Below are 17944 nucleotides of genomic sequence, written 5' to 3' on the forward strand. Positions count from 1 at the left end.
AAAGACAGACCACATGATAGGACACAAAACAAGTCTCAAGAATTTCAAAAAAACTGAAATCATACCAACCATTTTCTCAGATCACAAGGGACTGAAGCTAGAAACCAACCCAAAGGAAAAAAACCCAAAACACTGAAAATCATGGAGACTAAATAGCATGCTATTAAACAATGAATTGGTCAAGAATGAAATTAGGGAAGAAATCAAAAGGTTTCTGAAAACAAATGAAAATGAAGTCACAAAAACCCAAAACTTATGGGACACAGCCAAGGCAGTCCTGAGAGGGAAGTTCATAGCAATACAGGCATGCCTAAAAAACACAGAAATATTTCAAACAAACAACCTAACCCTACGTCTACAAGAACTTAAGGAACAACAACAAAGACAGCCCAGAGCAAGCAGAAGGAAGGAAATAACCAAGATCAGAGCAGAATTAAATGACATAAAGACTAAAAGCACAATTCGAAGGATCAATGAATCCAAGAGCTGGTACTTTGAAAAGATAAAATCAACAAGCCTTTAAGCAGGCTCATCAAGAAAAAAAAGAGAGAAGACCCAAATAAACACAATCAGAAATGAAAGAGGAGAGATTACAACAGATACCACAGAAATACAAAGGATTGTAAGAAATTACTACAAAGAACTGTATGCCAAGAAATTTGAAAACCTAGGTGAAATGGACAAATTTCTAGAAAAATATAATCTCCAAAACTCGATGAAGAAGAAGCAGAAAGCCTGAACAGACCAATAACAGCAAAAGAAATTGAAGCAGTAATCAAAAAACTCCCAACACACAAAAGCCCTGGACCAGATGGTTTCACAGGAGAATTCTACACAGCATTTAAGGAAGAGCTAACCCCTATCCTTCACATACTATTCCACAAAAATCCAAAAAGATGGGAGTCTCCCAAACTCTTTTTATGAAGCCAACATCATCCGAATCCCAAAACCAGATAAAGACACAACAAAGAAAGAAAACTTCAGGCCGATATTACTGATGAACATTGACGCTAAAATCCTCAACAAAACACTGGCAAACTGCATTCAACAATACATTAAAAAGATCATACACCATGACCAAGTGGGATTCATTCCAGGGATGCAAGGATGGTACAATATTCGCAAATCAGTAAATGTAATATATCGTGTAAACAAAAGCAAAGACAAAAACCACATGATCATATCAATTGATGCAGAAAAAGCATTTGATAAGGTACAGTACTCATTTATGATAAAAACATTCTGCAAAGTGGGAACAGAGGGAGCATTCCTCAACATAACAAAGGTCATATATGAAAGACCTACAGCCAACATCATACTCAATGAGCAAAAATTAAAATCTTTTCCACTAAGATCAGGAACAAGACAAGGCTGTCCACTTTCACCACTTCTATTCAATATAGTACTGGAAGTTTTAGCCAAAATGATCAGGCAAGAAAAAGAAATAAAAGGCATCCAAATTGGAGAGGAGGAAAAAAAACTGTCACTGTTTGCAGATGACATGATAGTGTACCTAGAAAATCCTATAGACTCCACCAAAAAACTGCTTGACCTAATAAATCAATTTGGCAAAACAACAGGATACAAAGTCAATATTCAAAAATCAAAGGTATTTCTGTACACCAACAATGAAACAGTAGAAGCAGAAATCAAGAAAAAAATTCCATTTGAAATAGCAAAAGGAAAAATAAAATACCTAGGAATAAACCTAACCAAAGAGGTAAAAGACCTGTATTCAGAAAACTACATAACACTGAGGAAAGAAATCAAGGAAGACACAAACAAATGGAAACATATACCGTGTTCATGGATTGGAAGAATTAATATCACCAAAATGTCCATACTACCCAGGAGATTTACACATTCAATACAATACCTATTAACGTACCAATGGCTTATTTCACACACATAGAACAAACACTTCAAAAATTTATATGGAACTATAAATGACCCCGAACAGTGGCTGCAATTTTGAGAAAGAAGAGTAAAGTAGGAGGGATCATAATACTTGATACCAAACTATACTACAAGGCCACTGTAATCAAAACAGCCTGGTACTGGCATAAAAACAGGCATATGGACCAATGGAACAGAACAAAGAGCCCAGAAATAAACCCAAGTCTCTATGGTCAATTAACATTTGACAGAGGAGGCAGCAACATAAAATGGAGTAAAAATAGCCTCTTCAACAAATGGTGTTGGGAGAACTAGACAGCTATGTGCAAAAAAATGAAATTACTTACACCTTATACAAAAATAAACTCAAACTGGATAAAAGACTTAAATATAAACTATGATACCATTAAAGTCATAGAGGAGAACGTAGGTAGGAAAATCTCAGATATTTCACACAGAAACTTTTTTACTGACATGCCCACTAGAGCAAGGGACATAAAAGAAAGAATAAACAAATGGGACCTCATCAAAATAAAAAGCTTCTGCAAGGCTAAAGAAAACAGTATCAAAATAAAAAGAGAGTCAACTGTATGGGAAAACATATTTGCCAATGATATCTCAGACAATGGTTTAATCTCCAAAATACATAAAGAACTTACGTGACTCCACTCTAAGAAGACAAGGAACCCAATTAAAAAATGGGCAAAGGACTTGAACAGACACTTCTCCAAGGAGGACATACAGAGGATCTAAAGACACATGAAACGATGTTCAATATCGCTAGGTATCAGAGAGATGCAAATTAAAACCACAGTGAGATACCACTTCACACCAGTCAGAATGGCCATCATAAACAAAGCAACAAACAAGTGTTGGAGAGGTTGTGGAGAAAAGGGGACCCTAGTGCACTGTTGGTGGGACTGCAGACTGGTACAACCACTGTGGAAAGCAGTATGGAACTTCCTCAGAAAACTAAAAATGGATCTGCCTTTTGACCCTGGGATTCCACTGCTGGGACTTTATCCTAAGAACACTAAAACACCAATACAAAAGAACCTTTCCACCCCAATGTTCATAGCAGCACAATTTACAATAGCTAAGTGCTGGAAGCAACCTAGATGCCCATCAGTAAATGAATAGATCAAAAAACTATGGTACATTTACACAATGGAATTCTATGCAGCAGAAAGAAAGAAGGAGCTCCTACCCTTTGGAACAGCTTAGATGCAGCTGGAAAGAATTATTCTAAGCAAAATAAGCCAGGCAGTGAAAGACAAATACCATATGATCTCACCTTTAATAGGAACCTAATCAACAAAACAAAGAAACAAGGAGAATATAACCAAAGACACTGAAATAGAGGACAAGCTGACAGTAACCAGAGGGCAGAGAAGAGGGAATTTCAGGGGAGAATGGGAAGGGTTTACAGGAACAAATTTAAAGGATACATGGACAAAAATTAGGGGGAGGGTGGTAATGGGAGGGAAGTGGGGAGGGATGGGTGGGTGAGCTGGAATAAGAGTAAAATGGAGAAAACTGTACTTGAACAATGATTAAAATAAAAAAAAAACACTACATAATCAAAATGGAAACAATCTAAAAAGATGCTGTAACCCCAGTAAACATCTATTTGGTAAGCAACCAACACAGGAACACCTAAACATATAAGCAAATCCTGATGGATGTAAGGGACAGACTGAAAGAAACACAGACATAGTAAGTGATTTTAACACCCCATTGATTTCAATGTATAGATCTTCCAGGCAGAAAATCAACATGGAGACAGCAGTCTAATATGACACACTAGACCAAATGGATATAATTGATATCTTCAGAGCAGTTCACCACAAAGCAACAGAATATATATACTTTCCAAGTGCACATGGAATATTTTCTAGGATAAACCACATGACAGGACACAAAACAAGTCTCAATAAATTTAAGAAAATTGAAATCATATCAAGTATCTTCTCTGACCACAATGTTAAGAGACTAAAAATCAATCACAAGAAAAATACTGAAAAACACACAAAGACATGGAAGCTGAATAACATGCTAATAAACAATGAATGGGTTAACAATGAGATTAAGAAAGGAAAAGATAACTTGAAATAAATGAAAATGGGAAAACAACAACCATGGAGAACACAGATGGACACAGAGAAAGCAGTCCAAAGAGGGAAATGCAAAGCAATACAGGCCTACCTCAAGAAACAAGAAAAAGCTCAAATAAACAATCTAACTTTACATTTAAAGGAACCTGGAAAAGAACAACAAGTGAAGTCCAAAGTGAATACAAGGAAGGGAATAATAACGATCAGAGCAGAAATAAATGAAATAGACTCTAAAAAAATGATACAGGATGTTCAGCTAAGATGGAAGCGTAGGTAGATACACTTTGCCTCCTCGCACAATCAAAAGGAGAACAACAAATTTAAAAACAAACAATAACCAGAACAGCCAGAAAATTAAACTGTATGGAAGTCCCACAACCAAGGAGTTACAGAAGAAACATTCATCCAGACTGGTAGGTGGGGCAACTGAAGTGGAGAGGACTCACAGCAAGTCAGATGCTGGAGGACCAGAGCAGGTGAGTCAGTGGCTGGCAGAGCAGGAGATCCCACATTTGTCTGAAGATAAACCGGGAGGAACAACCAGAGGGCAAGACAGACTACACAACCCAGGGTTCCAGTGCAGAGAAATAAAGCCTAAAAACATCTGACTGTAAAAACCTGTGGGGGTTGAGGTGGCAGGAGGAACTCCCAGCCTCACAGGAGAGTTCGTTGGAGAGACCCATAGGGTCCTACAATGTACATAAAACCACCCACCTGGAAACCAGCACCAAAAGGGCCCAATTTACCTGTGGGTAGCAGAGGAAGTGACTGGAAGCCACTAAGATCTGAGCAAGAGGCATTGTTCCCTCTTGGACCCCTCCACCCCATACAGCACCACAGTGCAAAGATATAGGTGGCTCTGCCCTCGCAATACCTAAAGTTCCGCCCCTTACTACGTGACAGGCATGCTGAGACCAAGAAATATGGACCAAATGAGAGAACAGATCAGAGCTCTGAAAAAAATACAACCAAGCAAGAAAAGATAGCCAACCTAATAGATGAAGAGTTCAAAACACTGGTAATCAGGATGCTCACAGAAATGGTTGAGTATGGTCCAAAAATAGAGGAAAAAGTGAAGGCTATGAAAAGTGAATTAAAGGGAACCAACGGTGAGGGGAAGGGAACTGTAACTCAAATAAACGTTTTGGAGCAGAAAGAAGAAAGAAACAGTCAACCAGAACAGAATGAAGAAACAAGAATTCAAAAAAAGGAGGAGAGGCTTAGGAACCTTCGGGACTACTTGATACATTCCAACATCCAAATCATAGGGGTGTCAGAAGGAGAACAGGAAGAGCAAAAAATTGAAAGCTTATTTGAAAACATAACAAAGGATAATTTCCCTAATCTGGCAAAGAAAACAGACTTCCAGGACGTCCAGGAAGTTCAGAGTCCCAAAAAAGTTGAACCCAAGGAAGCACACAACAAGGCACACCATAATTATATTACTCAAGATTAAAGATGAGAGAATCTGAAAAACAGCAAGAGAAAAGGAGACAGTTACCTACAGAGGAGTTCCCAAAAGACTATCATCTGTTTTCTCAAAAGAAACCTTGCAAGCAAGAAGGGGCTGGAAAGAAGTATTCAAAGTCATAAAAAGGCAAGGACCTACATCCAAGATTACTCTATCCAGCAAAGCTGTAATTTAGAATGGAAGGGCAGATAAAGTGCTTCCCAGAAAAAGTCAAGTTAATGGAGTTCATCATCACTCAGCCCTTATTATATGAAATGTTAAAGGGACTTGTCTAAGAAACAGAAGATAAAAGGTATGAACAGTAAAATGACAACAAACTCACAACTATCAACAACAGAATCTAAACAAAACAAAACAAAACAAAACAAAAAACCCAAAACAAATTAAGCAAAAAACTAGAACAGTAATAGATTCACAGAAATAGAGATCACATGGAGGGTTATCAGCAGGGAGGGGGTGGGGGAGAATGGGGGAAAAGGTACAGAGAATAAGAAACATAAATGGTAAGTAAAAAATAGACAAGGAGAGGTTAAGAATAGTACGGGAAATGTAGAAGACAAAGAACTTATATGTACAACTCATGGACATGAACTAAGGTAGGGGAATGATGGTGAGAGGGCGTACAGTGTGGAAGGGAATAAAGGAGAGAAAAAACGGGACAACTATAATAGCATAATCAATAAAACCTATTTTTTAAAAATAAATAAAATAAAAGTAAAGAATTAAAATTTAAAAATGATACAAAAGGTCAATGAATCCAAAAGCTGGTTCTTTGAAAAGGTAAACAAGATTGACAAATCTAACCAGACTCATCAAGAAAAAAAAAGAGAGGACCCAAATAAACGAAATGAGAAATGAAAGAGGAGAGGTAACAAATGACACCAAAAAAGACAAAGGATTGTAAGAAAATATTAGAAACAACTCTATGCCAACAAATTGGATAATCTGGATGAAATTTATAAATTCCTAGAAACATACAATCTTCCAAAACTAAATCAGGGAGAATCAGAGAATCTGAATAGACAGATTACACCTAGTGAAATTGAAGCAGTAATAAAACTCCTAACAAACAAAAGACCTGGAAGAGTGAATTTCACCAAATGTTATGGGAAGAACCAACACTCCTCCTTCTCAAACTATTCCAAAAAATTCAATAGGAGGGAAGACTCCGAAGCTCATATTACGAGGCCAGCATTATCCTAATTCCAAAACCAGATAAAAACACTACAAAGAAAGAAAATTATATGCTAATATCCTCGATGAACATAGATACTAAAATGCTCAACAAAATATTAGCAAATGGAACATGGCAATTAATCACAAAAGTCATGTACCATGATCAAATGGGATTTATGCAGGGAAGCAAGGTTGGTATAATATCTGCAAATCTATAAACATAATATACCACATAAACAAGATGAAAGATAAAAATGATATTAATAGATGTAGAAAAAATATTTAATAAAATCCAGTACCCATTTATGATAGAAACACTCAGGAAAGTGGGAATAGAGAGAACATACCTCAACTTAATAAAGGCCATATATGACAAAACCACTGAACATCCCACTCAATGGACAAAAACTAGAGGTGTTTCCCTTAAGACTAAGAACAAGAAGACAGGGATGTCTGTCTTCAGTGCTCTTATTCAACATAGTACTGGAAGTCCTAGCCACAGCAATCAGACAAGAAAAAATAAAAGGCACCCAAATTGTAAAGGAAAAAGTAAAACTGTCATTATTTGCAGATGACATCATACTATATATACAGAACCCTAAAAATTCCACCAAGAAGCTTCTAGAACTGATAAAAATATTCAGCAAAGTTGCAGGATACAAAATTAATACCAAGGACTTCCAGTCAACCTGGAGGCATAAGTAAACAGCTCAACTCCTCATACAACCTAGCAAAATTAAAGCTAATCTACAGAACAAATACCACCCAGAATGGTCAGATAATTGAACTGTATGGAAGTCTAACAACTAAAGAATTAAAGAAACCACATTTAGTCACACAGGTAGGAGGGATGAAGGGGCAGAGATACAGAACAGGCTGGTCACAAACCCATGTGTGGTGAATAAAAAATGATGGGATATCTCAGGAGTAAGGTATTCCAGCCCCACACCAGACCACCCAGCCAGGGTTCTAATGCCAGGAAGATAAGTCCCCATAACTTCAGGCTGTAAAAAACCAGTGAGGATTGGGTCGGCAGAAGAAACTGTGGGATTCTCAGACCTCTCCTCTTATAGGGCCTCATATTGCACATGGACTTACTCAGACTCATTCCCTCTGCACTCTAGCACTGGGGTAGCACTTTGAAGGGCACCAGTGACATATGGGGAACTAAAGTGTCTGGCATCAGGGCAAGAGCTGAGGGACAGCCTCCTCCCAGACATAACTGCAGACAGAAGCCCTTGTACCTTTTCTGAGCCCTTATGTAAACAGAAACACAGTGTGGTGGCACCATATCTGAATCTCCATCAACTTGGCTTTCACAGTAAACCCTGTCCTGACAATTACCTAAAGGTCTGCCCCATCCAACTCATAGGCCAAGCTGATAACAGTGGCTTTTCCTTATGAAAGGTTAGGCTAGGCACAAGCTTCAGACCTTCCTAAATCTTCTCAAGCAAACAACAGCTGAGCTCAGCCCCCACACCTCTCACTGAGTGGCCCCGGGCCCAGCACTAGTAGCAGTCACCTGCAGATCATTTTATAGCTTACACCAAGGGGCCCGAGACAAAACACAGGTAGAGGCTGACCTTGGCCGGTACCACCCTGGAAACCTCAGAGCCTGTGCCTGCAGTGGACAGTTACAGACCATGTCCGAGTACCACCCAAACCATCTCCATAAGCCATGGAAGGAGGTAATTGCTGGCCAGGGGTCATAGCCAGTTCTACCAGCTATCTAGACTGGGTAAATCCTTCCCATTGACCTTCTGACAGCAATCAAGACGCATCTACAAGAGGAGGGAGTGCTCAGCCCATGTGGAAGGCACATTTTGAGTACCCAGCTTGGAAGACAGGGGAGGCTGTGCCACTGGACCCTATAGGACACAAATTACATCAGGCCATGCTACCAAGACACAGAATCAAAGCAGCTCTACCTAATACATAGAAACAAACACAAGGAGACTGTCAAAATGAGAAGACAAAGAAATATGGGCCAAATGAAAAAACAAAATTCCAGAAAAAGAACTAAATGAAATGGAGATAAGCAATCTCTCAGATGCAGAGTTCAGAACACAGGTTATAAGGATGCTCAATGAACACAATGGGTAATTCAACAGCATAAAAATGGCCCAATCAGAAATGAAGGAGACATTAATTAAAATAAAGAACAATTTACAGGGAATCAATAGCAGAGTGGATGAGGCCAAGGATCAAATCAATGATTTGGAACATAAGGAAGAAAAAGACATCCAATCAGTACAGCAAGAAGAAGAAGAAAAAAAAATAAAGGATAGTGTAAGGAGCCTCTTGTAGAACTGAAAATGTTTCAAAATTCATATCATGGGGGGCATATGGAGAAAAAACAAGAAATCAGAAACATATTTGAAAAAATAATAAAAGAAAACTTCCCTAATTTGGTGAAGGAAATAGACATACAAGTGCAAGAAGCACAGAGAATCCCAAATAAGATGGACACAAGGAGGACCACACCAAGATGTATCATACTTAAAATACTAAAGGTTAAAGATAAAGAGAGAATCAAAAGCAACAAGAGAATAGCACATAATTGCCTACAAAGGAGTTCCCATAAGACTGTCAGCTGATTTCTCAAAAGAAACTCGTCTGCAAAGGCTGTCCAGCCTTGCCCTTAGTCTTTTACCAGAGCACGTTTTCTCACAGAGAATTTCCTACCTGTAGCATTCTTTGGAATCTGGAAAGGCCAAAACTCTCCCAAATCATCAAGTGCTGGTTCCTTTTGCTAAGAGTTCCTTCTTCAATCCATTCCCTTCCTCTCATATATACTACAGGCAGCAAAGAAAACAAGGGTACACCCTCCACACTTTGCTTGGAAGACTCCTCAGCCAGATATCTAAGTTCACTGCTTACAAGTTCTGTTTCCTTGAGTAGTAAATCAGAAAATCATAGAGCTATTGATACTAAAAGGGTTGAAAAGTAGGCTGGGGGAAAACAGGTACACAAAAGCAAGAGGAGCATTAAATTTATGTGTGCCAAACTCCTTCCACATATCCAAGTAATATAAATATGTAATTGGGATCCGATAAATAAGTTATATCTTGGTAAGGACAAGAAGAATAGCAAAGACCTCAGAACATGTCCCCACTCAAACATCCCTGTCTACTTAATAAGGCTATCACAGCCTCAGCCCTCCCCCATACCCTTGGCCCTAGCATTGCAGTCACTGATCCTGTCATCACATATCTTTTCCTCCCTCTATACTCTAGAGTCTAGAGCCTCAGGTATTACCAATTCTAAGTCTGTCTCCCACACAGCCATCTTCTGACACTTCCTTCCTACTACTAGCTGCTCTCCCAGGCTGCAGACATGTCTTCCCCCAGGGCAGAGGGATGTTGGATTAGGGGGGCCTCAAGGGGTCTGCCTAAGGGAGCACAAGAAATAGAAAGAAATTTAGTATTTAATTCATTCTCTGTTCCAGCTAAGTATTAATACACAATCACTATTAGAATCTTAAATTTGTTAAATATAAATTAGGTTTATTTTCATAATTTTGTGCTATTTTTTAAGGTTTATGCTTTTAGTTCTTATACAACATAGATCTGATTTAATCCAGGACTAATGGCCTTCAGAGGAGGATACACAACAGCCAGTTGAAGAGGGAATGATGACCCACAGTGTCAATGAAGGCCCTAGGACAGGGAAGGGCAGGGCCTCACCCTCTAACTCCTGCTGCCACACCAGGGAGCCCTGAAACCTGGCCAGCCTCAGGCATACAAAAAAAGCTTTTCTTTGGTTGGTCCTCCCTGATCAGGAGACTCCTCCCTGTTACCCCTAGTCCTGCATGAGGAAACAATAGTTACACTACCATAAAATAAGTGGAGGGGGAAGAATTAAACCTGAATTTTCCTTTACCTAGGGAAAGCCCTGGCCATTCCTCTTACCCTTAAAATGCCCTTTCCTAGATCGTCTCTGGATGCCCTAGACCAGGAATGGCCAACACAAAGCACAGGTGTTCCTTTGCCCTCCCTTTGCTCAGTGATGATACTGAAATCATGGCCTTCCTTGCCCCAATGTGATGGTTAATTTTGTGTCAACTTGGTTGTGCCACTGTACCCAGATATTTGGTCAAGCATTATCCTGGATGTTTCTGTGAGGGTCTTTTGGGTTGAGATTAACCTTTAAATGGATAGACTGAGTAAAGCAGATGTATTTCCACTGTGAATGTGAATATAATCCAATCAGCTGAAGGCCTGAATAGAAAAAAACACTGACCTCTCCAGAAGAAGAGGAAATTCTGCCAGCCTTCAGACTTAAATTGCAACTCTTCCCTGGGTCTCCATCTTGCTGGTCCACCCTATGGATTTTGGACTTGCCAAACCTCACAATCATGTGAGCCAATTCTTTAAAATACATCTCTCTCTCTCTCTCTCTCTCTCCCCGCCCCTCTCCCTCCCTCCCTCTCTGTATACACACACACACACACACACACACACACACACACACACACACTTTTGGTTCTGTTTCCCTGGTGGACCCTGACTACTATAGCTAGTGAGCTGTAGAGCTGTATCAACACATAGCCCTCCAAGGAGAATTCCCATTATCATGCAAACTAAGCTCATTTACCAAGGGCTGTGAATACATCCTGGTTGTATGTACAGGGCCAAGTGTCCCTGGTTGAATACACAGGGCCAAGTATGTGCTGCCACTTCCCTGTACTCTGGGTTCCTCTAGAACTAGAGAATTGCCCTGGACACCAAATTCCTAGTAGGGTCTTCCTACTTCTAACTAGCCTTGTTCCCTACCTTTATACCCCCTGAGTAAAGGGGGAATAAATGGGCAGTTAGGAAGGCTATAAGTTTTTCTTCTCCTGTAAACTAAAGCCATAAGAAAAGCCCAATGAAGAAGGAAAGTATCAAGGCCACTGAACATCTTTTAAATTGGAGCTAGTCAGAAGTTGCCCCAAGTTTGGGGAGATGGGGAGACATCCAGCTGTACATCCTTCTCACAGGTCTCCAAAGAGATGACATGGCATCTGCCAGCTGTCACTAGGAGTGTGAAACTCATCTATATGTCTTCCAGTTTGTATAACTGAACAATACAAAATTCTAATTGTGTTTAATTTGAAATTTTTGTGATTAAGAGGAAGGTACCCAGGAATGAGTCCAACATGTACTTGCCACCCTGACACAGGGAGCTTATAAAAAGGGGATTTGCATCTAGCACCTTACTTGTTGACCACATAGTGCCGAGCCCAATGCACCTTCTGGGGTCTCAGTTTGGTTATCTATAAAGGACACCTACTTGGGAAGTTCATCATGGGTACATCATAAACTTCCAAAAGTGGTCTGTTATATACAAATTAGGGGAGAGGTAGTTCTAGAATCCAGTCAAGGCATGAAAGGAGATGGAGCAGAGCAGAGCCAGCTGGCCAGCCCTAGGAAACAGACTTAGCAGGCTAAGCGGTTACAGACAAAGAGGTCATCCCTCTCCCTTTCCACTAGAGAGAAAAGGCAAAAGAAAGAATAAGGTAAAACTGACCTTGAGGGCAGGAATCTCCACACTGTCACCGAGGCTGATGGAGCCTGAGAGGATGGTCCCTGTCATCACAGTGCCCTGGCCTTTGATGGAGAAACAGTGGTCCACAGACATGAGGAATGGTCCCGAGGGATCTCTCGTTGGGATGGATATCTGGGACGTCAGGAGCTAGAAAAGAGATGCTGCTGCCACATTCTGTCAGAAGAAGACTGGATGGGGCAGGGCAGGGGAAGGCAGAGGGTGTGACAGTACCCAGGCAATCTGCTTTTTCTTTTCTGTTGACTTTCCACATGCTTAAACCTTAACCTGCCTGTTTTCCTCATGCCATCCATCTATGTGCTTGGAGATGGTGTCAGAGCTAATTACCATTAAAAAAATAAAAATGAAGACTGTATTATTCCTTTTATTTTGCTACTTTCTGTCAAAAAGTTATTTGGTTATAAATGTTCCCAACTCTTAATCTTGTGTTAACAATTCTTTTAGAAAAAGATTAGAAATTCAAAGCAGGCTAGGCCTGAGATTTGTGCAGAGGCTTCTTAAAGGAATACACAGCCCTGGCTGCTGTAGCTCAGTGGACTGAATGCTGGCCTGCGAACCAAAGGGTCACCAGTTCAATTCTCAGTCCAAGGCACATGCTTAGGTTTCGAGCCAGGTCCCTGGAGGGGGGCAAGCAAGAAGCAATCACACATCAATGTTTCTCCCCCCCTTTTCTCCTTCCCTTCCCCTCTCTAAAAATAAATAAATAAAATCTTTTTTTTTAAAAAAAGGAATACACAAACATCTTTTATAGCAATATACTTGTGGATTTTGCTTTAACACACCTGTACCAAGCTCCCAGACCAGTGATCTCTGGAGTTGGTGCAAAAGTAACAAAAGCATTACTCAGAAAATATTGGTTTTATTAAGACAGCAAGATGAACACCCCTGTGTAATTACAGAAACAGTGGTAGCACACAGTCACACCTGACCTTGGCTCTGTGGATCCAGGCAGACCCCAGAACCCACCAAAAATCAAACTGGTTGTGAATCCTAACTCTACCACATACTTGCCGTAAGACCTTGGGCAAGTTACTTAACTTCTCTGAATCTCAGATTCTTCCTACGAAAAATGGGAATGAATAATTTAAGCCTCCCAGGGTCACTATGAATGTTAATGATCTTGCATGTAAAGAGCTTAGTGCAGTTCCTAGTATGTGATAATCATTCCTCATCATCATAGTAAACTGAATAGCACTTCCGATCACATTATACACATTAACTCATTTAAACCTCACACCAACTCCACAAGAAAAATGGTGCTATTATCTTCCCTACTTTCTAAGTGAGGGAACTGAGTCAAGGGAGAGCAGGTCATGTGCCGAAGGTCACAGAGAGAGCAGGAGGTAGGGTCAGCACTGCAAGCCACCTGAGAGTCAATGCACCTCAGCACTCCAGCCTTCTGAGTTGCCTCAAGTGCTCAGCAGAGGCACTGCAGATCCCAGTCTCATTGCCATTTCCACTGAAGCATCACTACCCCCTCCCCACCTGTACCATGCCTGCTGGCTGCCCTGCGTGCCCTGTGAATGGCTGCACTCCCTCCCTCTGTCTACCACTACCCAACCTGTAGGAACAGCCTCTGGCCCATGGCTTTAGAAGATGAAGCTTCCACTGCTTTGGTAAAGGTCATAGGACCTAAGCGGCACTGCCACTACTACTGGGCCCATCTCCTTCCCCTGCCTCATGGGCCCCCAGGTGGGACACACTGGAGGTGCTGGAACAATCTGAAGTACTGAAACAAATGACATGGACCCATAATTCCAGACTAACAGGATCTGCTTTGTCTGTGTGGAGGTGTTTGACAAGAGAAAGGAAAAAGAAAGGCTTAGAAGGGTGGAAGCCTTCAGTTCTGTTTGGGATTAATTTTTAGGGAGAATGCATTATAGAGTATGGAGGTGGTTTAAAGGAACCACCTCAAAGTCCCCTTGCTGAGGCTGTCTCTTTCTCTCTCCGGCTGAGCAGGACAGAAAGGAACCTGCCTGAGCAGAGTTGGGGTGAGAGACCAACCTGGATCCAAGTTAACAGTACCTCAATGAGCTCTGAGATGCCCTGTGGAGCTTCTGTTTCAGGGGCCTCTGGTCCCCCAGGCTTAGCTGCCACAGCTATAATCGGTGCACCTTGGAACCTGGAACAGAAAAACAAGTCCCACCATCGTTAGTTAGATCATCAGCATGAACACAGAACACAAAACACATCTGTGAATCACCCAAAAAAGAATGCTGAGCACTCGGGTGTTCTCTCTTTTCCTCCTTTTCAGAAGCACCTAAACAGAGTGCCACTGCATTCTACTTGGCAGATGAGGAAATGGAGGCCCCAAAGGGAAATGTCTTATATTAAACGACAGATTTTAAAAGGGTATTCCTGGGTTTTAACCTCCACTTTCAGAACGCCCCCCCCCTTTCACAATGCCCCCCCCAGGAGGCAGCAGTAAACCCTGGCCCCCAGGCCTCTAAATTAAAGACCCCTTAAAGACCAATAAATACCTTTTAGTCCCCTTCAGAGACTCAGGTAATAATGGTGACCAAAAAGCCCCTGAAGATGCACCAAGGAAAGCATCTGTACCACCCCAGTGTAATGGAGGCCATTCCTCCTGGGACTTTGCCAGAGAGCCCCTTTTTCTTTAAGAAGAGATTTATCTTTTCTATTGGAAAAAAATGGAAAAGGGAAAATATACAACCCATCATCCCATCACTGTGATGTGCTTTCTTCTAACCTTGGTTCTTCAACACATTGCCAAGGAATTATATTTTTAACATTATGATTATAGTATGCACACAATTTTATATCGTAGTTTATTTGCCATTATATCATAAAGATTTTTCTGTTAAATGGCAGCAAATGCAACAATAACTAACTTGGCTGAGCCAAGCATATACCATGGGCACTTTCACTGAAACCTCACACCACCACTATGAAATTGTCACCATTTTATAGATGAGAAACCAAGGGTTAGAGAGCCAAATTAATTTGGTCCAAGTCACTGGCTATAAATCTCAAAGCCAAACTCCAATCCAGCCCATCTGATCCTAGAACCAAGGATCATAGTTTCTATGTTACCCTCCCACCTCCCAAGGCTTCCTCTTTCATTTTTAACAGCTGCATAACAGTGTGATCCAGAATTTACATGCCTTTTTCCCTACTGTTACTCATTTAGAACATTTCAAGTTTTTCACTATTATAAAATAACCCTATGATACACATGGTAGACATGACTGACACTTTTTTTTTTTTGCCTTCCTTTGAGATAAATTCATGGGGTATAAGTCCAAGACTCAACATACATTGAAAAATCAGCAAAATGCAAAATGGTCAAGACATTCAAAAAGCCTCTCCTCCAGAAAAGCAATCAGAACAGTGGCAAAATTATCAGAATATACTTTTTCAGAACTCTAGAAATTAACCAAAGGCTTGTGGCAATCTGTGGAATGTTTACTCAAGAAAAATCTGAATCTCAGTAAGAATAAGTTTTATAGCATTTTACTTTGCCTTATTCCCATTTACCCCTGCCCAACCAGCATCTGCAGAGTGAAAACCAGTAGGCTGAAGGTCACTAAATAATGCATAATGGGTTTGAATTCCATTAAAGCCCCTCTCCCAGAGAACTGTCATTATTTTTCCTATCTGGCAGTTTGCTGGAAGACCCCACTTGCCAGGCTATCCTTATTTGACCTGCTTTGCAGGCAAACAGCTTTTTGGGGGAGGGGGGGCAATTGCCTCTGATTATTTTGTTGAAAATAATCAGAAGCAATTGTTTAACATTTGCCTGAGGCAAATATAACAGATTGGCAAACAACAGGCTGACCATAAAGCTTAGATTTCTGGGACTCTAGGATACTTGTAGGCATAGGGCTGAGGGCATGCCCAAGGCACTGTGCATAATCAAAAAAGACCTGAGAAGGCCCTCAGCTCTGTTCACTTTGATATTCTATGCAAGCAAGAAGTGAAAGCAAAGGCAGCATGTTAGCTGCCAGCCTGAGCATTAAAAGCATGGCCCAACATGCACATAGAGACCCTTGGCAAAGATTGGGAGACATAATGGTTCCAGACATTTAAGGAAATTTCAAACTATTAGTTGACAAACTAACTGGGCAGAGGTTTCAGTGGTCACACATGGCTTTACAGAATTAGTTTATAAAAGTTACTAAAGAAATAATAGAAAACTATGGAAATGTGGGAGAAGGGGAGAATCTGATTTCCAATATTGCATTTTATATTATTTTAAATGTCAAGTTTTCAACGAAGTTCACAATACATGCAAGAAAACAAGATTATGATCCATAGTCAAGAAAAAAAGAGTTAAAAGAAACCGTTCCCGAGGAAGCCCCACTAGACAAAAACTTTATACCTTTTTCAGTAAAAACATTTTAACAAATTTATTGGGATGACATTGGTTAATAAAATTGTATGGGTTTTAAGTAAACAATTCTATAATAGATTATTTGTATATTGTATTGTGGGTTCACCACCCAAAGTCTAGTCTTCTTCTGTCACTATCTATCTGCCTTTACCCTCTTCTATCTCCCCCTACCCCCCAACCATTACTCTAGTAATCACCATACTATTGTCTGTGTAAATGAGTCTGGGGTCCTTTTTGCTTAATATTTCACCTTTCCATCCAAACTCCAAACCCCCTCCCATCTGACAGCTGTCAGCGTGTTCTCTGTGTCTATGAGTCTGTTTCTATCATGTTGTTTATTTTGTTCAGTAGATTCCACATATAAGTGAAATCATTTGGTTTTGTCTTTCTCCAACAGGCTTATTTCAGTTAGTATAATACTCTCCAGGTCCATCCATGCTGTTGTAAAAGGTAAGGTTTCCTTCTTTTATATGGCTGAGTAGTAGTAATCCATGGTGTTAATGCACCACAGCTTTTTTTATCCACTCATCTACTGATGGGTACAGGGGCTGCTTCTAAATCTTGGCCATTGTAAACAATCCTATAATAAACATAGGGGTACATATATTCTTTCAAATTAGTGTTTCAGGTTTCTTTGGATATATTCCCATAAGTGGAATTAATGGGTCATAAGACAGTTCCATTTCTAATTTTTGAGGTATCACCATACCGCTTTCCACAGTAGCTGCACCAATATGCACTCCCATGAGCAGAGCACTAGGGTTCCCTTTCCTCCATATCCTCACCAACACTTGCTGTTTGTTGAGTTATTGATGACAGCCATTCTGACAGGCATGAAGTGATATCTCATTGTGGTTTTAATTTGCATTTCTCTGATGATTAGTGATGTTGTATGTCCTCTTTGGACAAGTGCCTATTCAAGTCTGTTGCCCATTTTTAATTGGATTTTGTTCATTTGGTGTTGAGTTGTATACAGGACAGAGACTGCCCCCCCCCAAAATAGAATTATCTTCTGGAGGGTGGGCCCCTAGTAGTATAGGTTTCCACTCTTGGGGGAGTGTTATAGGAACTCATCTGTATCAGTATACGAGCTGGTAGTGCTGTGAGAGGCTGTGTTTGGCTTCAGTGAATTTTTTTGAAGACTCTTTCAATATGTTTGCCCATTTCATGATGGGTGATTTAGGTGTGCACCTGTCCACACTGTACTGAGTGTTGAGCAGTTTTTGATAAAAATAGCATGACTCTGTGTCCCACCCTCCCTATTCACCTGATCTCACCCCAAGTGACTTTTGTTTTCCCAGAAGAAAAATGCCCTCAAAGAGAAATGATTTGCAGATATGGAAGAAGTGGAACAAAAAACCAGCAGAAGCACTAAAAGGCATCAAA

At 40.4% G+C, this 17944-nt stretch overlaps 1 protein-coding gene across 1 annotated transcript in view; it reads right to left on the bottom strand.

The window, feature by feature from the left end:
- EEFSEC (eukaryotic elongation factor, selenocysteine-tRNA specific) overlaps positions 1–17944 on the bottom strand; it is a 337743-nt gene that overhangs the window by 144270 nt on the left and 175529 nt on the right. Inside the window, exons 3-4 of the mRNA XM_045849702.1 lie at positions 14230–14326; positions 12169–12333 (exon numbers count right to left, since the gene is read on the bottom strand). Coding sequence (XP_045705658.1) covers positions 12169–12333; positions 14230–14326 — 262 coding nt within the window. The remainder of the gene's footprint in view (positions 1–12168; positions 12334–14229; positions 14327–17944) is intronic.

The sequence above is a fragment of the Phyllostomus hastatus genome, unplaced genomic scaffold, assembly GCF_019186645.2.
Source record: "Phyllostomus hastatus isolate PE091 unplaced genomic scaffold, TTU_PhHast_1.1 phas_contig_80, whole genome shotgun sequence".
Lineage (NCBI taxonomy): Eukaryota > Metazoa > Chordata > Mammalia > Chiroptera > Phyllostomidae > Phyllostomus > Phyllostomus hastatus.